Source organism: Pristiophorus japonicus, chromosome 10 (genome assembly GCF_044704955.1).
Source record: "Pristiophorus japonicus isolate sPriJap1 chromosome 10, sPriJap1.hap1, whole genome shotgun sequence".
NCBI lineage: Eukaryota > Metazoa > Chordata > Chondrichthyes > Pristiophoridae > Pristiophorus > Pristiophorus japonicus.
The window spans coordinates 52,510,913-52,533,440 of record NC_091986.1 but is presented as its reverse complement, the minus strand read 5'-3'; the positions used below and the strand labels follow the sequence as shown (position 1 = coordinate 52,533,440).

The 22,528-nt window shown below is 42.9% G+C and overlaps 1 protein-coding gene across 1 annotated transcript in view; it reads left to right on the top strand.

The window, feature by feature from the left end:
- The window catches only part of tubgcp3 (tubulin gamma complex component 3), a 77,264-nt gene that overhangs the window by 4,115 nt on the left and 50,621 nt on the right, over positions 1 to 22,528 (top strand). The window contains 7 exon segments of the mRNA XM_070891811.1: positions 958 to 1,025; positions 9,565 to 9,642; positions 13,795 to 14,009; positions 17,108 to 17,277; positions 18,805 to 18,923; positions 21,459 to 21,584; positions 22,124 to 22,192. Coding sequence (XP_070747912.1) covers positions 958 to 1,025; positions 9,565 to 9,642; positions 13,795 to 14,009; positions 17,108 to 17,277; positions 18,805 to 18,923; positions 21,459 to 21,584; positions 22,124 to 22,192 — 845 coding nt within the window.

Genomic DNA, 22,528 nt, shown 5'->3' with positions numbered 1-22,528 from the left:
GGAGATATTACATTCAATTCCTTTGTCTAAATCATTAATATATGTTGTAAATAGCTGGGGTCCCAGCACTGAACCTTGCGATACCCCACTAGTCACTGCCTGTCATTCTGAAAAGGACCTGTTTATTCCCACTCTTTGCTTCCTGTCTTCCAACCAGCTCTCTATCCACGTCAATACATTACCTCCAATACCATGTGCCTTAATTTTGCACACTAATCTCGTGTGGAACCTTGTCAAAAGCCTTTTGAAAGTCCAAATACACCACATCCACTGGTTCTCCCTTATTCACTCTACTAGTTACATCCTCAAAAAAATTCTAAGATTTGTCAAGCATGATTTCCCTTTCATAAATCCATGTTGACTGGACCGATCCTGTCACTGCTTTCCAAATGTGCTGCTATTACATCTTCAATAATTGATTCCAGCATTTTCCCCACAACAGCAGAAGAACAAAAATTGCTCGGGTTCCTGGTTTCATTGTTCTCGTGTGAGGAGATTCCAGGCTAAAACCAGACACCTCCCTGTTGTGAGGAAGAAACATTCGATTCAATATTCACTGGAGCATCCTTGCCCATCTTCTGGCGGAGCTGTCACTCTTCTCATTGTCTCCGCTGCGGGAGGTGCAAGACCCAGGGCTGGACTTGGACATGGTTAGAAAACGGTTAGCATATAAGAGGACAATTGCTTAAGTCAAATCTTCAACAAGTTCAGTGGTTTGAATGGTTGTAATGGGAATAAAGTCTGGACTATAATTCAAGCATGCCACAATGCTCCTGATCTTTCACTAAAACTTCATGGAACATACTTTTAAAATTAGTGAAACACTAGTAATCTTTGAAAATTCGAGTTTCCTGGCACTTGTGACGTGTAGAATTGAAGTGGGATGCATGGCTTTATAAACTTGTGGTTTACAGACTTTGAATATGAAATTTTAACAATGCTAATGCTCTCTTGCAGTGGTGAGGCAGAGAAGGGAGGCAGACGCTGCTTTGTTTTCGGAACTTCACCGTAAACTGCAGTCGCAGGTAAGAATGAGCAAAGTTCAGTTGTTGCATGGAAGAAAACTCATGAGATGCATTCCTTCACGCCTTCCCTGTATGCGAGTGTCCAGTCTCGGGTGCCTCTGCTTCTTCCATGTTAAAAGAAAAGAAAGATTTGGATTTATACAGCGCCTTTCATAACCACCCGATGTCTCAAAGCACTTTACAGCTCATGAAATACCTTTGGAGCGTAGTCACTGTTGTAATGTAGGAAATGTGGCAGCCAAGTTGCGCACAAGCAAGCTCTCACAGACAGCAATGTGATAATGACCAGATAATCTCTTTTTGTTATCTTGATATTGGTCAGGACACCAGAGTTATCCCATGCTCTTCGAAATAGTGCCGTGGGATCTTTTATGCCCACCTGAGAGAGCAGACGGGGCCTCGGTTTAACATCTCATCCGAAAGACAGCATCACCAACAGTGCGGCACTCCCTCAGTTTTGCACTGGAGTGTTAGCCTAGATTTTTGTGCTCAACTCCCTGGAGTGGGACGAACCCACAACCTTCTAACTCCCGAGGTGAGAGTGCCATCAACTGAGCCACAACATGTTGAGTTCTGAAACTTGCTATGTGGGGAATTGCATCTGCAGATGTGCATCCATGTTTTACATGGAATGGAAGTAAAACTAACATTTCTGTTTTGTAATCTTTTTTGAATATGGGTGCACCAGATAGCCTGTTTCCTAACAACTGGTATCTCTCTCTAGTGTTGACTGATTCCCTCAAAATGATTGCGAGCACCTCCCAAATCCTCTATAGTTTCCCTCAGTACTTTGAGATAAATAGGTCCACTTATCTGTTTTAAGCACATTTTTGATGTCCAGCACTTTCATCTCCTTTATAATTAGGCTGCTCTTATCTTTTGTGAGCACCCTATAATCCAGTATGTTATATTACTGATCCCTGGAGTTAGCCATATTTATGATATTCTTACTACATTATAACTTTCTCAATTGCTGTCTTAATATTCTTAACCAGTCTCTATGCCACTTGGTTTAGGTGCAAATATACCAGGGGATCAGTACTTTGCATCCCTTGCCTAGGCATTTTGAGGTGACCCTTGTATATGAGACTTTTAAGACCCCTATCTTCTTTGGATTGTTTGTCCATTCAAGGACTATACCTGCACCCCTACCCATCCCTTTCAGATTCCTTCTAACCGTTCTTCAATATTTACTGCCCTAGTTCTAGGTACAACACACACCCTTGTAGGTATTTTATGTATGCACTCGTGGTTTTTCACTTTCCTAGCAGAGTCCCCTATGATTAACGTCTCTGATTTAGAATCATGGAATGATACAGTACAGAAGGAGGCCATTCAGCCTATCGTGCCTATGCCAGCTCTTTGAAAGAGCTTTCTAATTCGTCCCACTCACCAACTTTTTCCTCATAGCCCTGCAAATTTTTCCTTTTCAGGTGTATATATCCAATTCTGTTTTGAAAATAACTACTGCTTCCACCACACTTTTTTTTTTCAGGCAACACATTCCAGATCATAATTTGCTGCGTAAAGATCTTTTCCTCATGTCGCCTCTGGTTCTTTTGCCAATTACTTTAAATCTGCGTCCTCTGATTACTGACCCGTCTGCCACTGGAAACAGTTTCTCCTTATTTATTGAAGATTTTGAACACCTATCGCATGTCCACTTAACTTGCTCTGCTCGAAGGAGAACAACCCCTGTTTATTTAGTTCTCCACATAACTTAAGTCTTCCATCATTGGTACCATTCCAGTAAATCTCCTCTACACCCTCTCCAAGTCCTTGATATCCTAAAGTGTGGTGCCCAGAATTGGACACAATACTCCAGCTGGGGTCTAGCCGGTGTTTGATAAAAGTTCAGCATAACTTCTTGCTTTTGTACTCTATGCCTCTATTTATAAAGCCCAGGATCCCGTCTGCCTTTTAAGAACATAAGAACATAAAAATTAGGAACAGAAGTAGGCCATCTAGCCCCTCGAGCCTGCTCCGCCATTCAATAAGATCATGGCTGATCTGGTCGTGGACTCAGCTCCACTTACCCGCCCTCTCCCTGTAACCCTTAATTCCCTTATTGGTTAAAAATCTATCTATCTTTGACTTGAAAACATTCAATGAGCTAGCCTCAACTGCTTCCTTGGGCAGAGAATTCCACAGATTCACAACCCTCTGGGAGAAGAAATTCTTTCTCAACTCAGTTTTAAATTGGCTCCTCCGTTTTTTGAGGCTGTGCCCCCTAGTTCTAGTCTCCCTTATCAGTGGAAACAACCTCTGCCTCTATCTTGTCTATCCCTGTCATGATTTTAAATGTTTCTATAAGATCACCCCTCATCCTTCTGAACTCCAATGAGTAAAGACCCAGTCTACTCAATCTATCATCATAAGGTAACCCCCTCATTTCTGGAATCAGCCTAGTGAATCGTCTCTGTACCCCTTCCAAAGCTAGTATATCCTTCCTTAAGGAAGGTGACCAAAACTGCACGCAGTACTCCAGGTGCGGCCTTACCAATACCTTATACAGTTGCAGCAAGACCTGCCTGCTTTTGTACTCCATCCCTCTCGCAATGAAGGCCAACATTCCATTTGTCTTCCTGATTACTAGCTGCACCTGCAAACTAACCTTTTGGGATTCATGCACAAGGACCCCCAGGTTCCTCTGCACCACAGCATATTGTAATTTCTCCCCATTCAAATAATATTCCCTTTTACTGTTTTTTTTTTCCCAAGGTGGATGACCTCACTTTCCGACATTGTATTGCATCTGCCAAACCTTAGCCCATTCGCTTAACCTATCCAAATCTCCTTGCAGCCTCTCGGAGTCCTCTACACAACCCGCTTTCCCACTAATCTTTGTGTCATCTGCAAATTTTGTTGCACTACACTCTGTCCCCTCTTCTTGGTCATCTATGTATATTGTAAACAGTTGTGGTCCCAGCACTGATCCCTGTGGCACACCACTAACCACTGATTTCCAACCGGAAAAGGACCCATTTATCCCGACTCTCTGCTTTCTGTTCGCCAGCCAATTCATGCTAATACATTTCCTCTGACTCCGCGTACCTTTATCTTCTGCAGTAACCTTTTGTGTGGCACCTTATCGAATGTCTTTTGGAAATCTAAATACACCACATCCATCGGTACACCTCTATCCACCATGCTCGTTATATCCTCAAAGAATTCCAGTAAGTTAGTTAAACATGATTTCCCTTTCATGAATCCATGCTGCGTCTGCTTGATTGCACTATTCCTATCTAGATGTCCCGCTATTTCTTCCTTAATAGTTTCAAGCATTTTCCCCACTACAGATGTTAAACTAACCGGCCTATAGTTACCTGCCTTTTGCCTGCCCCCTTTTTTTAAACAGAGGCGTTACATTAGCTGCTTTCCAATCCGCTGGTACCTCCCCAGAGTCCAGAGAATTTTGGTAGATTATAACGAATGCATCTGCTATAACTTCCGCCATCTCTTTTAATACCCTGGGATGCATTTCATCAGGACCAGGGGACTTGTCTACCTTCAGTCCCATTAGCCTGTCCAGCACTACTCCCCCAAGTGATAGTGATTGTCTCAAGGTCCTCCCTTCCCACATTCCTGTGGCCTGCAAATTTTGGCATGGTTTTTGTGTCTTCCACTGTGAAGACGGAAGCAAAATAATTGTTTAAGGTCTCAGCCATTTCCACATTTCCCATTATTAAATCCCCCTTTTCATCTTCTAAGGGACCAACATTTACTTTAGTCACTCTTTTCCGTTTTATATATCTGTAAAAGCTTTTACGATCTTTTTATGTTTTGCGCAAGTTTACCTTCGTAATCTATCTTCCTTTTCTTTATTGCTTTTTTAGTCATTCTTTGCTGTTGCTTAAAATTTTCCCAATCCTCTAGTTTCCCACTAACCTTGGCCACCTTATATGCATTGGTCTTTGATTTGATACTTTCCTTTATTTCCTTGGTTATCCACGGCTGGTTATCCCTTCTCTTGCCGCCCTTCTTTTTCATGGAATATATTTTTGTTGCGCACTATGAAAGAGCTCCTTAAAAGTCCTCTACTGTTCCTCAATTGTGCCACCGTTTAGTCCTTGTTTCCAGTCTACTTTAGCCAACTCTGCCCTCATCCCACTGTAGTCCCCTTTGTTTAAGCATAGTACGCTCGTTTCTGACACAACTTCCTCATCCTCAATCTGTATTACAAATTCAACCATATTGTGATCACTCATTCCGAGAGGATCTTTTACTAGGAGATCGTTTATTTTTCCGGTCTCATTACACAGGACCAGATCTAAGATGGCTTGCTCCCTTGTAGGTTCTGTTCCATATTGTTCTAAGAAACAATCCCGTATGCATTCTATGAATTCCTCCTCCAGGCTACCCCGTGCGATTTGATTTGACCAATCGATATGTAGGTTAAAATCCCCCATGACTACTGCCGTTCCTTTTTCACATGCCTCCATTATTCCCTTGATTATTGCCCGCCCCACCGTGAAGTTATTATTTGGAGGCCTATAAACTACGCTGACCAGTGACTTTTTCCCCTTACTATCTCTAATCTCCACCCACAATGATTCAACATTTTGTTCATCTTTTTAACAGCCTTCTCAACTTGTCCTGCCACCTTCAAAGATTTGTGTACTTGCACCCCAGGTCTCTCTGTTCCTGCACCCCCTTTAAAATTGTACCATTTAGTTTATATTGCTTTTCATTGTTCTTCCTATCAAAATGAATCACTTCACACTTCTCGGCATTAAATATCATCTGCAATGTGTCTGCCCATTTCACCAGTCTGTATGTCCTCCTGAAGTCAGTTACAATCCTCCCCACTCTACTGTTTACTACATTTGAGTTTTGTGTCATCTGCAAACTTTGAAATGATGCCCTGAATACACAAGTCCAGGCCATTAATATTATCAAATAGAACAGAGGTCCCAATAACGACCTGTGTGAAATATCACTGTATACTTCCCTCCGGTCTGAAAAACCACTGCTTTCTGTCCCTTAGCCAATTTCGTATCCATGCAGCCACTGTCCCACTTTTTAATCCCAGCAGGTGAGTTGTCTTCTCTGGTTTTCTAGGTACCTTTTCTGTGACCTTATTTCCTTCTACATTGTTGAACATTTCCAGTTTCTGATTGTAATCACTACACAGGGTTTCTGACCTTTCTTGCTACTTTACCCAACTTAATCCAACTGTTGGCTTCATTTCCTTGATGTTCTCGCATTCATCTATATTTCATGGTACTCGGATCCTGGGTGTACCAGTCTCCAGCTCTGATCCTTGCTGATGCACTCTCGACATCACATGCTAGCATGACCTTTTCACTGACCCATGATGACTTGCTTACTGAGGCTAGTACTATCCACTTGTCTCCTATAATCCCCTCACTTTTGTCTGCACTTGTAAGTTTCTGTACCTTCCTCTCTAAAGCCATGAGTTTTTCCTTAAGCTGAAAGGTCAAAAGACAATTCTTGCATCTTTGTCCATTTCTCATTTCATAAATATTCCACAACAAACGCACCTCATCGCCTCCATTTTCATCCTTTTGATTTAGTGCTCCCCCAGGTCTCTGTTCCTGCACCCCCTTTTAAAATTGTACCATTTAGTTTATATTGCTCATTCTCCCTACCAAAGTGAATCACTTCACATTTCTCGGCATTAAATTAAATTTGCCATGTGTCTGCACATTTCACCAGTCTGTCCACGTCCTCCTTCTGAAGTCTGTTATTATCTTCCTCACTGTTTGTTACGTATCCTCTGCAATTCTTTAAAAATAATTCTTAAAAGGCTTGACCGGGTGGATGCTTGGAGGATATTTCACCTGGCTGGGGTGTTTAGAACCAGGGGTCACAGTCTCAGGATAAGGGGTCGGCCATTTAGGTTTGCAGTGCAAAAGATAGGCCATTCAGCCCAATGTGTCTGTATGGCATTTTGCTGAAGCAATTCCAAACTAGTCCCACTGCCCTGCTTTCTTCCCCGTCGCCCTACATATTCCTCTGCTAATATTTATCCAATTGTCCCTAAAATGATGTAATGGTCTCTGCCTCAACCACTCCCTGTGGTGAAGCATTCCAAGCTTCAACAATCATTTTGGTAAAGAGATTTCTTCTCGCCTCTTCCTTTTGCTTAATGATTTTAAATTGATGATCCACTCGTCACTGATTCATCAACCAGAGGAAACAGTTTTTCTGTATTCAAAACCCTTCCTCATTTTTAATAACTTCTCCTGGCTGCCTCTGCTGTAGGGAAATAGTTCCAGTATCTCAAGTCTCACATCATAAAGTTTCTTATCCTGGTGAATCTACGCTGTACATTTTCAATGGCTTTAATGTGTTTTCTATAATGGGGCACCAGAGCTGCACACAATCTCTAACCAATTTTTGTACAAAATTATGAACACTTCTTTACTCTTGTGCTATTTATAAACAGCAAATGCTGTTGATCTTTTTAAAGCTTTATCTACCTGTGCTTGCACTTTCATGGAATTATGTATTTGAGTCTCCAGGTCTCCCTGTTCATCCACATCCTTCAGCACCTTTCCATTGAGTGTATACTTCCATGTGTTGTTTTTCCTCCCAGAGAACACTACCTCACACTGATCCACATTAAATTGTACCTGCCATCTGTTGGCCTATTCTGCTAACCTGTTTGACCAGACTTGCCTTTCAATCTGTACCTCGTATCTTTGGGTATTAATACAAACTAAAGAACACACTGCTCGTTCACATCATTGGGTTGCTATACTTACTTACCTAGATGGCCTTTCACTCTCTTCCACCATTTCTAATCTCTACACCTCCAATGAAGATGCTCAGCTTTCCCTCTTAACAAACCTGATTGTCCTTGCAGCTTCCTTTTTTTGAAAAAAGCTGGGTTCCTCTTTCTTTACCTCCCTTTGTTCACTGACCGAGTCAGAGGAGTTTCTCAACACAATGGGCATTGTCATTGCCTAAACAAGCGAATATAAATTGCTTATCCTTTAGTCTCCAGAGGGAAATCACTTCCATTTAGCATATTAACCATCTTTATCTCAGTGCCGCCTTATAAAATTTGTGAAAATACATTTTTCTTTTTATTTAAAAAAAACTTAAAAGTAATTCTCTCTTTCACATTCTTTCTATGGAAAAATGATCAATAGCTCCTGGAATGCAGCAAGGGCTTAAAGCAGTAAGTGGGAAGAGTTTGTGCAGTGATGTGCTGTGAATTCGGTTGGTCCGGTCTTGTGATGGCATTCAAATTCTGCAATGCCTCCGGTCCTGTTAAGTTTAAATTGCAGCTATTTTGGTGTCTCAGAACCCATTTGTGCTCCGCTTACTAGGGAAAACCCATTGGTGTCCAGTTAGAGTCGCTCTTTGGAAATGGTGCTCTTAGGTTTTCATCGACCTCAATGCAAATAATGTAATAAAACTGAAGTGCAACATCTGGAACTCCGAAAACCAGAATTGTCCAAAAAAACAATATTTTGCGCATGAGTTGTCCGGAATCTGGAATTGTTGTGCGAAAACCAGACATTTTTGATTTCAAACCCAAAATCTGGCACGGATTCAGTCAAGGATTCTGGATTTAATCAAGTCTGAAATCCGGGTTTTGCCAGATTTCTGACCTCATTGCTTAAAACCCGGCACTGACGGTTGAGGATTCTGAATTTTAGACTATTGATTTTCATGTCTTGAAAACTTCAAAAACCAGAACCGACTCTGTCCCAAGGATTCCAGCTTTCGGTCGCTGGATCTGTCATGCAATTTTCTGTCTGAATCTGAAAAGTAGTAAAAAGCTGTCGAGGCTACGGATCAATTGAAAATTTCAAAACAGATATTGATAAATTTTTGTGATGCAAGTGTACTCTGTAATATGGGACCAAGGCAGGGAGATTTGCTTTGTTAAAGGCGTTTTATATAAATGCAAGTTGTCGATGGAGTTAAAATACAGAGCAACCATGATTTAATTGAATGGTGGAACAGGCTTGAGGGGCTAATGGCTTCATGTTCCTATGTAACAAGCTCAAGGGGCTGAATGGGTAGTCTGTTCCTATGTTCTATGTTATTTCAGAAGTTGATCCCTCCACATTCTGATAGCTATGGAGCACTTGCAGTGTTTTTTGTGTTTTTGGGCCCTTTTTCATCACCTATTTTATTCACCGCTTGAGCCTCTTAGATTGCCTGATCTTAAGTTTCTTGCATGGAAAATTACGCCATGGTTAACTTTTGTGTCTAGATACATGGTAATTTTAAGATCCTTGTGGCATTAAATAAATTGGAGAGTTAATTAAAATACCAGAAATCCTCATTTATTGTCATCCAAACTGCGACCCCAGCTTCCATGAAGTGCTGTTGGCATATTGGCCTTATTTAGGTGACTGAATTGTGACATTGATGCGTCTTCAATGTTTGGAGAATTATCACAGATTGGCTGGAACTTATTTGCGCTTCTGCAAATAGCTACCTCTGTTTAAACATTTTCTCTCTCTTAGAGGTCTCTTCTGTTTTTTAACATTAATTCAGCAATAGATGTGAAACTATTATTTGATTTAATAGTTGTGTTCTTTTCCATGTATAGGGTATAATAAAGAACAGATGGGCTGTACTCTACCTCCTGCTAAGCCTCAGTGAGGACCCACGTAAACCACCGAGCAAGGTATCACAAAGTGTCCTCTGATCATTTTGTATCAACAATAATCCATCTGGGAGGTACTAACAATCATTCATATCTGAAGAAGTGGCTGGATTTAGATACGGGTACCTGGCTATAAAATTTATTATTGGCAAAAGTCTGCCCGTGAATTCATTGATTGTAACCATCAGATATCACAAAGTATTTACAGCACAGAAACAGGCTATGCTCCACCTTACTTCATCTCCCCCCATCAATGTATCTTTCTATTCCTTTCTCCTTTGTGTGCTGATTAAAGAAATTATCACAGCAGTGAGGAGGGGCAATATATTAGAGGGATCATCAAATGAGGCCATATGGGTTGAATTGAAAAATAAAAAGAGGGAGTGTATTATAGACCCCCAAACAGTGGGAGGGAGATGGAGGAGCAAATATGTAGACAAATTGCTGTGAAGTCCAAAAACCATAGGGTAGTAATAGTAGGGGATTTTAACTATCCAAATAGTGGGCTCAATTTTCCTCAAAACATTTTTTTGGTATACTTGAAGAGTTACGCCTGATTTTTTTTTGGGGTGGGGGGGCCCCAAGTATGCCCCAAAAAAAAAAGTGTTGTACGTTTCCCCCGTTGGATCTCTTCATTTTGGCGTGGCCCAGCCCAAGGTGGGGATCTGCGCCAAAAAGATCGGGCTGCCGTGGTAACCAGGGACACAATGTGAGCTGAGGCTGCAAAGTGAAGCATACAGCCAGCTCCCGACACATTAAAAGAATTGAAAAACACACCTAACCTGCAGCCCTGCCTGAAGGCTGTCCGGTCCCATTCTCGGTTGTCGGTTCAGGTGTGTATATGTGTATGTCCCTGTCGCAAATTTGATCCAAAATTAGCTTGGAGGTAGGAAGCAAAGGTTAATGGTTGATGGATGTTTTTGTGACTGGAAGGATGTTTCCAGTGGGGTTCCGCAGGGCTCCGTACTGGGTCCCTTGCTTTTTGTGATTATATATCAACGATTTAGATTTGAATATAGGGAGTATGATTAAGAAGTTTGCAACCGACACTAAAATTGGCTGTGTGGTTGATAATGAAGAGGAAAGTCATGGGCTGCAGGAGGATATCCATTTACTGGTTAGGTGGGCAGAGCAGTGGCAAATGGAATTTAATTCAGAGAAGTGTGAGGTGAGGGTATACACTAAGTGGTCGGCCATTTAATAGTGTAGATGAACAAAGGGACCTTGGCGTGCTTGTCCGCAGATCCCTGAAAGTAGCAGGCCAGGTGGTTGAGAAGGCATATGGAATGCTTGCTTTTATTGGCCGAGGCATAGAATACAAGAGCAAGGAGGTAATGCTTAAATTGTGTAATACTTTGGTTAGGCCACAGCTGGAGTACTGTGCGCAGCTGGTCGCCGTATTATAGGAAGGACGTGATTGCACTTGAGAGGGTGCAGAGAAGGTTTACTAGGATACTGCCTGGAATGGAGAATCTTCGTTATGAGGACAGATTGGGTAGGCTTGGTTTGTTCTCATTGGAACAGAGGAGGTTGAGAGGAGACCTCATTGAGGTGTACAAAATATTGAGGGGCCTGGACATAGTGGCTAGTAAGGGCCTATTTCCATTGGTGGAGGGGTCTATTATGATGGGGCATAGTTTTAAGATGGTTGGTGGAAGGTTTAGAGGGGATTTGGGTGCGGGGTGGGGGGGCTTCTTTACGCAGAGGATTGCGGGGATCTGGAACTCATTGCCTGGAAGAGTGGTGGATGCAGAAACCCTCACCACATTTAAAAGGTGCTTGGATGGGCGCTTGCGGGTTAAGTGGGATTAGATTGGATAACCTCTTGTCCGGCGCAGATGTGATGGTAAGTATTGCAGGGAATCAAATACGGTCAGGGTGATCTCCTGGACTTTTTTTCGATCGCTTGGATGGGTCAGGAGAATTTTCCCAGATTTTTTTTTATTACCAAATTGGCCTGTTTTTAATCTGGCTTTTGCCTCTCCCAGGAGATCACATGGCTCCGGTTGGGGTGAAGTCTAGAATGTTTCAGTGTAAGGTGTGGGGCGGACTGGTTGGGCTGGGTGCTCTTTACCTTTCCGCCATTGTTTGATGTTCATAGGTTTATATGTAACCTTCAGGGCTGCTGACTGAGGGCCGTGCGGCTCTTTGTCGGCCGGCACGGACACGATGGGCCGAAATGGCTTCCTTCTGTGCTGTAAATTTCTATGTTTCTACTTATCTTGCTTCCTCTTAAATAAATCTATGCTATTCACCTCAACTAATCCTTGTGGCAGCATGTTCCACATTCTAACCACTCCTGGGTAAAGAAGTTATTCTGAATTCTGTGTTGGATTTATTAGTGACTATCTTATTTTTGGCCCCTAGTTCTGGTCGCATCCACAAGTGGAAACATCGTCCCTGCGTCTGCCCTATCAAACCTTTTCAAATTCTTAAAGACTTCTATCAGGTCACCCCTCGGTCTTCTCTTTTTTTTTTCTAGAGAAAAGAGCCCTAACCTGTTCATTCTTTCCTGATATGTATAATCTTTACGTTCTGGTAACATTCTGATAAATCTTTTTTGCACCCTCTCCAGTGCCTCTATATCCTTTTTATAATATGACAGAACTGCGTACAGTACTTGTGTGGTCTAATCAAAGTTCTATACAAGTTTAACATAACTGCTCTGCTTTTCAATTCTACCCTTCTAGAAATGAACCGCAGTGCTTTATTTTCTTTTTTAATGGCCTTATTAACATGCATCGCTACTTTGTGATTTGTGTATCTGTAGCCCCCAGATCCCTTGTTCCTCTACATCATTTAGACACTTATTTTCCAAGGAATACGTGGTCTCTTTATTCTTCCTACCAAAATGTACTACCTCACACTTGTCCATATTGAAGTTTATTTGCCAATTGCATGCCCGTTCTGCAAGTTTATTAATGCCTTCCTGTATTTTGTCACAGTTCTCCTGTATTAACTACATCCGCAAATTTTGAAATTGTAATTCTGATTCCCGAGTCCAAATGTGAATGTGAAAACAGTGGTCCCAGCACTGATCCTTGTGGAACATCACTCCCCACCATTTGCCATCATCCATAAAGAAGTTTAACATGGAGTGATTGAGGAGAATAGCATTGATGCATTTAAGGGGAAGCTAGATAAGTACACGAGGGAGAAAGGAATAGAAGAATATTTTGATGGGGTGAGATGAAGTAAGGTAGGAGCATAAACACCGGCATGGACCAGTTGGGCTACTCCATTGCATTGAGCAAGGAAAGTGAAGAGTCTCGCTCTGGCACTCAGCCATACTTGTACTTCAGTATGTCACATTCAGTCTTCGTGTAGAAATATGTAAGCATATGCGTTCTGCCTGCTGAGGGAGGCAGAGCAGGAGGAGATCACAACATTCAGGGTACCAGTGACCGGCGCAGGTCACCTGAGAAAGTGAGGTTTGTGGTGGAGCGTTTAGGAAATGGGAACTGGGCTTAGAGCAGAGATTTCCCCCCCCCCCCCCCCCCCACATATTGAATCTTGATATGTTGACGTTTTTGCTAAACTTTGGGCTTCACTCTATGGAGACACCCCAGTATATTTGAATTCTGTTTCCGGACGATGTGTGCAGTGTCTCCACTAACTCCTTGTTTGATGTTTTAAAACTGCTGGTTAGAAGCAGCCTGGGATCAGTTATTGGTGTTGAACTTGCTGAGATGTGATGACATGAATGGCACTGGTGGACTACACAGCCACTCCCAGTCATCATGCCATGACTGTCAAACTTCAGTTCATATCTGGGACTTGTAAGCAAAGTTCCCATTCCTAAGCTGTCGAGTTGGCAATTTTAAAGCACCACCAGTGACTGTATGACATGTTTTATAACCTTTTAAGGTTGTACACATGTTCACTGCAGCAAGCTTTAAGTAGTGGACTGTATAGTGCAACTTAATAGTCCTCATACCTTTGACGTTGTTGATATTGGCTTCACCCAACCTCAACTCTTCCCCAATAATACTTCTAAAGAATTAAAAACATGTCCTAGAGATGACTGCTGTGAATTCTTTCGGCTCCACATGATCACCTTACCTCATTGAAGTTTAAATTTGCATTTTCCTTTTTTTTTAGATTTTGCTTATACAGTTTCTAATTTTATATGGTTGCTTCCTTGTCTAAAGCTCACTTATTGTGCTTTTCCAGGTTGCCAATTATGCAGCATTATTTGCTCAAGCATTGCCAAGAGATGCTCATTCTACCCCTTACTACTACTCGAGGCCCCAGAGTCTGCCACTGACTTACCCTGATAGGGCTCCTTCGTCTCAGAGTGCTGGCAGCATGGGAAGCAGTGGGGTTGGTAGCCTTGGTGTGTACGGCTTTAATGGACCAATGCCAACCCCTCAGTCTTTATTACCTGGGTAAGTAGTCTTCTGTTCTGTAACTTAAAGTAAAATATGAATGTAAAATTTGCCAGGATAATTGTGGAATAATTTCTGATGCACTGACTAGTATGCTGTGTGACTGACTGTGACCTGAGTTTGCATCATCCTGGTAGAGAGAACCAGCTGCTGTCTGGACTTTCCTCCAGCACCCCTTTACTGGGTGAAGATTGCTGACCCAGAATGGAAAGTTTTGAACCTGTGAATTGTCTGAATGTTTCTCACCATCACCTCCCACAATAAATCTGGAGGTATCAGTCTGGAGAAGTTGTATATCCTATGATTGTGTTTGTCCCCAAAAGACCATTTGATTCACTAGAACATGGTCTTACAAAGGTGCAGATGACAAGGCTGTATGCGACTCATCCTGTACCCAAATGTTACTGGAGGTTATGAGAAGGGGACAAGTTGCAATAAGTAAGGCAAACTATGATGGGCAGTACTTTCTCTCAGTATTAATAGCTGAAAATATTCATGTGAACTCAGTCCTGAATGCCATTTGAAAAGAATCCTCCAAACATGCTTGTGTTTTGGGGGCACTGTGAAAGTGAACTTGTGGTAAGCAGAGTTGCTTAGTTCTGATGGTGTCTCCTGATAAGTCTACACATTCCCTACACACACCATTTTAATGCTTCCTGCTTCAGTAAAATGTGAAGTAATAGGTTCTTATATTTTCCTTAGGGTAAGGCTCTTCCATTATGTGCCCTCTACAGATCTCCATCAGTAATCAATGTTGACTACAAGCTGTTGCAAATGTATGTTGAGCTTCTGATCAGGATTCTTAGTGACACCTCGCTCTCGTTCTTCTCATTTCACTTTTCATTTGCTCTCCTCTCTCGCCTCTTGTCAGGCTGGGCAGCTGAGCAGAGGAGCTGTGGAACATGGGTGGGCAGGAGCATCCGTCTTGCTGTGTTACAAGGGTGTGACTAAGTTGTGATAAGAAATAAACATGACAAACGAAGTCTCAAACGTTTTAATAAATATTTATGATTTGGCTACTGGCATGGGACATAATACGGAGTGGAGAGAGTTAGATACAGAAACTATACCTGCATTGACGATTACATTGCAGAGGTGGATGAAGGCAAGGGTGGAGGGGCGGCAAAGGGATATGGAAACGGGGTGGGTAAATGTGATTTAAAACTGTTTGCACATGTGGAGAGTAAACAGTGAAATGGACTGGTTGGGTTTCCATTTTGTAACATCTATGTAATTCTGTGTCCTTTCCCCTCCTTCTGGTTGCTTTGGTTCTCTTTTCTTTTTCTCTCCGTTCGTTCTTTCTTTCTCTCCCTCTCTTTCCCCCCCTTCCCCCCCCCCCCCCTTTCGAGCCATTCAACAAGATCATAGCTGATCTTTTTACCTCAACTCCACCTTTCCGCCTTCCCTTAGTCTCCAAAAATGTATCGATCTCTCTCTTGAATATATTCAACGACTGAGCATCCACAGCTCTCTGGGTTAGAGCATTCCAAATATTCACAACTGAGTGAAGAAGGTTCTCCTCATCTCGGTCTTAAATGCCTGACCCCTTATCCTGAGACTATGCCCCCTAGTTCTAAACTTCCCAGCATCTATCTTGTCGAGCCCTTTAAGAATTTTATTTGTTTCAATGAGATCTCTCCTCATTCTTCTAAACTCTCGCATATAGGTCTCGTCTACTCAGTCTTTCCTCATAGGACAATTGCTTCAACATAAGAATCAGTCTAGAAATCCTACATTGCACACCCTCTAAGGCAAGTATGTCCTTCCTTGGGTAAGGAGACCAAAATTGTACACTGGTTCATTCCCTTTCTCCCCCCTCCTCCTCCCCAGTTCATTTCTTCTTCCCCTCCTCCTCTTGCCCAATTTGTTGTCTCCCTCCCTCCTTGTATTTCCCCTTCATTCCTTCCTTTGCTATAAATTGTGTTTTCCTGATTGGATTCTGTCTCTGTCTCTGTCTCTCTGTTTGGCTCTGTCTCTCATAGAAACATAGAAAATGGGTGCAGGAGTAGGCCATTCGGTCCTTCGAGCCTGCACCACCATTCAACAAGATCATGGCTGGTTACCTACCCCAGCACCTCCCCCGAACCCCCCCCCCCCCCCCCCCCCCCCCCCGCCAGCCGCAAGGACCACATCCAACTCCCTCCCGAAAACATCCAATGAACTGGCATCAACAACTCTCTGCGGCAGGGAAGCTCACAGGCCAACAACTCCCCGAGTGAAGAAGTCTCTCCCAATCCTAGCCCCAAGCAGTCCACCACCCCATTCCAAGAGCGTGCCCCCCCCCCCCCCCTCCCAACCTGCCCTGTTCCGTCAGAATCCTCCCCAAATGCCGAACACCCCCAGATGTCGAGCCCCCAGCCCCGGCCTCGACGCCAACCACACCACATCCACCAACCGCCATCTGCGCAGTCAACCTGTTCACCCCACTCTGGACACTCCCCGCACCAAGGCACAGAGCCCCCAGGCCCGCCCCTCCAACACACTTCGCCCCCCCCCCCCCCCGCCAGACCTCCGCTGCAATGTGGCCCCTCCTGTCCCCCGCCTTGGGTTTCTCCGCTCTCCATCTCCACCACTCTCCCCTTCACCCCCCCCCCCCCCCCCCCAGCCCCTGTCTCTCCTCAACTTCCCTCTGCCTCCCCGCACAGGCTTCCATCTTGGGGGCGGTAACCTTCTGGGGCAGGGAATTTTAGCCCCCAGCGTGGAAGTCCTGCTCCTGCCGCAGAATTGGCCTTACCACCCCCCAATGGAAGCGCTGTGCAATTTCCCATACTCCACTTTCTTTGGGGGCAGTTACCGGGGCACGACTGGATGCTCCTGTGACTGTTTGAACTGGTGCTCTCCACTCTCCCGTCCTGTGACAGTTTGAACTGGTGCTCCCCTCTCTCTGTCTGGCTGTCTGTCTCTCTCAAAGTACATCTGCAAAAAGTTTTGAAACTCTGGTTGTGTGTACGGTAGGAATCCCAGAGCAGGTCTTCTGCAGCCTTGGTTCTAGTGATACTAAGTTGCACAATACTTACTGGCAAATAAGTAAAGGGTTTTAAACGGGGCCAAATTCCTGTAAAATGTAAATTCTAATGAGTGTTTTTTATCTTGATCAGACAAACATACCAAACTACAGGTACGGCAGATACAATGAGGCAGCAGTTAGGATCGCGGTTTGCATGTGCTTTGTCTGCTGCTCAACCTCCATCATTGTCTACCTCAAAGGGCCTTCCAAGCTCCGTCTCTCGCAATATGTCAAGACTGAGACGTGAAGGAGAACTCGGCTGTGAGTATTTGATAGGTTCTTAACTTGCTGCTGTGGTCAGTAGTTAGTATGTTAACATGGGAGGAAGTTTTCATAACGGTTGTCCATATTATCCGGACATTTATCTCATTGCTGTTTATAGGATCTGGCTGTGTGAAAATTGGTTGCTGCGTTTCCTACATTACAACGGTGACTACACTTCAAAAGTACTTCAGTCACTGTAAAGTGCTTTGGCAAGTTCTTTCTTTTCCTCCTTTCTTTCTTTCCTTCCTTCCAGTGATGGAGTTGTTGCTCCTATTGGGATGATGGGTGCTGCTGGTGGCAGTGAACTTGGTCATTGTGGCCTGTAACACGTTATTTCTTCCAAAAGATTTGCCCTACCTCATGCCATTCCCCACACCCTTGAGCATCTCACTAACTGTTGGACGATCTAATTCCATCCATATTGTTGACATATTCATCTTTGGTTAATTAGATCACCAGTCTAATGCAAGCTATGAGGATGTTGAGTCCTGATCAGCTTTGGATCGTGTGTGATTGCTTGCAGAGTCCTGAGCCACAATGTTCTCTGTACCCGGGAAGGTATGTGTTTGCTATGCCTCAAAGAACCCAGGAAAAAAAAACGAGCAGCTGGAGAGCTAACTGGGTAGCACAGTGCTTTCCGCAGTAGCTATACCTCGGGCACACAGCTGTTCTTTTTCAACTGCCTAGTATCTCGGCCAGGTATTTACAAATCAGCTCATGTTGGATAATGCACGGATGTTTACGCTGCCCACCTCGATAGAGCCTACCCTTTTCTGAATTAATTACTTGCATTACACTCATGCTGCATGCAGAAAGAAAGACTTGCATTTCTACAGCGCCTAAGGGTTATGGGAAGCGGGCGGGTAAGTGGAGCTGAGTCCATGGCCAGATCAGCCATGATTTTGTTGAATTGCAGAGCAGGCTCGAGGGGCTAGATGGCCTACTCCTGTTCCTAATTCTTATGTTCTTAACAGCCAATGAAGTACTTTTCTTTTTGGAAGTGTAGTCACTGTTATCATTTGCACACAGCAAGCTCCTATAAATGGCAAATGACCAGATAATATGTTGATTGAGGGATATATATTGACCAGGACACTGAAGATAACTCCTCTGTTCTCTTTTGAAATAGTGCCATGTGATCTTTTACAGCCATCTAAGAGGGTAGGCGGGGCCTTGGTTTAGCGTCTCATCCAAAACATGGCACCTGTGACAGTATGGCACTGCCCCTCTAACAGTGTGGCACTCCCTCAGTACTGCACTGTAGTATCAACCTAGAGTTTTGTGCTCAAGTCCCTGGAGTGGGACTTGAACCCACAACCTTCTGACTCGGGTGAAGGTGCTACCCACTGAGCCACAGCTGACACTGTGCTGAACACTGAGGTTCTACCTATCATCGATGCCCACCATCACATGTTGTGACCCTGTCCAGCAATCACCTCATGCTGCTTAACTGGAGACACCGCCTGTTAAAAGGAAACGATTTAAAGTCACAGTACAGTACTGATTTGTCATATTATTTTCCAGCATCTGCAGAAGTGACCGAGGCGGCACTAGTCAGAGATATTCTTTACGTCTTCCAAGGAATTGATGGCAAATGTATCAAAATGTGTAATTCTGAAAACTGCTATAAAATTGATTCCAAGGTAATCAATCTTAAATGAGTGTTTTGAATAAAAAAGAAACTCTTGCATGGTATTCACCATTTTTATATATTTGCACTGTCGTCTTTATCTTGCTTTCGCTAATGCAGTAATGAGCAGAATGTAGAATCCTGTCAAGAGTAGGGAAAGCATTCATTGGAGTGTTGAGAATGATGATTGTTTGGGCTGGGGGAGATGCCATTGTTTCTCTGTGAATGAATGTCAATAATCTAGAAATTTAGAGTGCAATTAGTCTGCTCTCTATCGCATACCGAAGAATTAGCTCAGCTATCCAGCAGGTAAATCATTGCGCCAAAGTAATTTCAGTCTAGAGGTCGTGACTTATTTTCTTTCTGGCATTCAAAATGCATTGATGCCTTGCTTTTCTCTTTGCATGGGAAGTGCTGGCTTGGATCGGAATTTTTTAAAATGTATACATTTTGTGCTTATTTTTACTCCCTCACCACCACCTCTTTTCGTCCCCTCCCACCACAACTGGTTATCTAACCCTTTTGCTCTTGGTTGGATGTAAAATAGCCCATGACACTATTCGATGAAGAGCAGGGGATTTCAATGTCCTGGCCATCATTTATCCCTCAAAAAACACTACCATTAAAAATAGATTAACTGGTTAGATATCTCATTGCTGTTGGTGGGACCTTGCTGGGTGCAAAACAACTGTGACTACAATTCAGAAGTGCTTTGAAATGTCCTGAGGATGTGAAGGGTGTTCTATAAATAAATGTTATTTCTCCCTAATGTGTTCCCTGCTGGATGAGGCCCTGCCTGTTCCTGGGAGGGGGGAGAGCAGCAGCAGTGGCTGCTCCCGATATAGTTTGCTTTGGTCTTGGTTGACGTCATTCTGCTGGTCCAATCAATTATTGTGGAAGGTTGCAAAGACTAGACTGATTGTGTAATTAGTATTGTACCATTTAATAGTACTTCTAATGGTGGCTAGTTCAGTAAGGGCAATCATCTGATTTTCAGTATATGTTTTGCAATGGTTCCACAAAAAGTTATTGATTTTAAACACTAAATAAATAAATAAATAAATAAAATAAATAAATAAATGCTGTTGTCAAAATGCATCATTGGCGCTTCGCGTTTGGTGCCAAAATACAAATATAAACTTCCCCACCTCTAGTGAGCAGGGCAAGGTTCTGGAAACAGACCTTCATACTTCTCCAATCAGCAATACTTCCACTGCCAGTACAATAGGAAATAATTGATGTACTGTTTTACTTAGTCTTTGTACACTTAAATGCTTGATTTTGATCATGTTATAAAGTGTTTTGTAAGTTGCCGGTACTCCTTCTATCCACCAGTTGATGTTTTTACAAGGTTCTTCGTTTTGCGAAGATGGGTGGCGTTCAGGACTGGTGTCAAGTGTTTTGTTGAGCTTCGTAAGATATTTTTCTGTTGGAGGATAAGCAGCCCCCGAATTGGTATAGACTGCTTACATTTTCCAGAAAATACATTGGTGCAGTTCAACCCGATGATTGTAAGGAAACGGAGTCCAAATAAACAGCTCAATGTCAGTTGATTGGTCATGTAACGTTAGGTGGAATCCCACTTGAGTTAACAGGTCAAGTAACGTGATGCTCACAGTGTTCCCTCCAGAAGCAATACCATTGGAATGTTGCAATCATTCGTCAGTTTTAATATGTAATAGAGGGTTATGGTTATCATCTTCCTCTTAATTTCCTCTGCTTGAATATATTTTAGCTTTATGCTGAGATAATGGACTGTTCAGCTCCCATCAGATAGGTTGGGCATCAATCCTAATCTAAAATTCTGTTTATAATTGTACTCTGACTGTGAGGGATATTGGTGCTGGGGAATGGAATCTGTGTCTGCATCAAGCATTCGCAGGTACAATCTAGAATAGCTACTTGCAAAGTAAGGCTCCCTCCATTTTGCCTCAATTCCAACCTCCATCATCCTTTACTGCACCGTCCCTGCAATTTTTTCATTTCCAACACCAGTGTCTTGTCTGCATCTAGGAACAGGAATCTTATGGATGATCAACCATGATCTTATTGAAGGCTCGAAGGGCTGAATAGCCTACTCCTGCACCTATTTTCTATGTTTCTATGTTATGGCTGTGCTGTTGAAACCTCTCCCTCGGTGGTACCTCTGTACAAAGCCAGATTAGTCTGGGCGAGTGGATCAGTTTTGGGGACTATTGAGTCCCGTCTCCAGATGGACTGGACTTTGTGTGAGATGGGTCTTTTTGTGTGCGTGTGGCTGGCAGGAAGGATTATGTAAGAGTTCCAGCACCCAGGCTATATTTAGATATTTTTTTTTAAATTTCAGAATTGAATTTAGTCTGACCCCTCCCACCCGTAAAACAGTTGCTTTGAGGTTCTGGTGACTGAGGAATAAGCAAACTTTAGAGAAGTGACATTATCTGGCAATGTGAACTGAGCAGTAACTGGTGGCCGTTCAGGAGGAAGGTTTCAGGAAGAAACTAGATATTGTTGTTGGCAGAACGCACAATCTAATTTCTATCAACATAAAACTTTTTGTTTCTTACAGTTGGGAATATCGAAATCCCTGAGGGATACAGCAAGTAGATTAGCAGAACTAGGCTGGCTTCATAACAAAATAAAGAAGTACACAGACCAGAGAAGTCTTGATCGTGCCTTTGGGCTTGTAGGGCAGGTATGTTGGATTCATCTTGCAGCATCCATATCACTGAACAGACGCACCATGCAGAAACCACAGAAAAAAGGTCAGAGATTGAGAAAAGGCCATTTATACTTGGAATATCCAGCTCTCGTAGCCTAGCTTCCAGATCCCCTCTGCCTGGTATCCAGTTCTATCCCCATTAACCCCCAGCTCGGCCTCTGTTGTTGGAAGTGCATTACTGTACCTGGTACATTATTCACCCGTAAAGTAAATTATTTTAAATTGTTTAGTTTTGGTGTCTTGTTTTATAGACACTTTTTTTTAAATGTCTTTGTTTGCTTGCTGTGGGAAAGCCTGGTTGGCACGTTTGGTTGCTGTGGCGAGCAGCTAATTCTGAAGCGATCAGCATTCTTTTCAAAGCTGGACATTTTTAGACCCATATAAGGTTCATCTTGACGTGCAGAAACAGTCTCTTTTTTACGTTAATTAGTAAACTAAAGCAGAGTGTGTATTTAAGGAAAAGTGAAATCATTGTTTATATCTTTCAGCCTCTAATTCTTGTATTCCCGCAGAGTTTTTGTGCTTCCTTGCATCAGGAGTTGAAGGAATATTACAGGTTACTGTCCGTTTTACATTCCCAGGTAAAAGACACTTTACTCTTCTAAAGCTCCTTTAATGCTGGGAGGGCTAAAATTAAATTTTATTGTGTATTCCTGCTAGCTCCAAAAGCTCCTTGTCTGTAGTGGATATAGTACACAGTAGCACTTGTTGGGTAAATCTAAATATCCCCATCCACCATTGCAATATCAAACTTCCCTTCCAATGCATTCTGCCTGTTAATTCCCTTATTGGATTACCTGTGTTTTTTTTCAAATGCCTGTGAATTGAAAATGTTTAGTGAAAGTGGAGCCACAATCTCATTAGTGATACAGAATTGTTAATCTTATCTCTGATGATTTTGTAAGAAACTTAAAGCC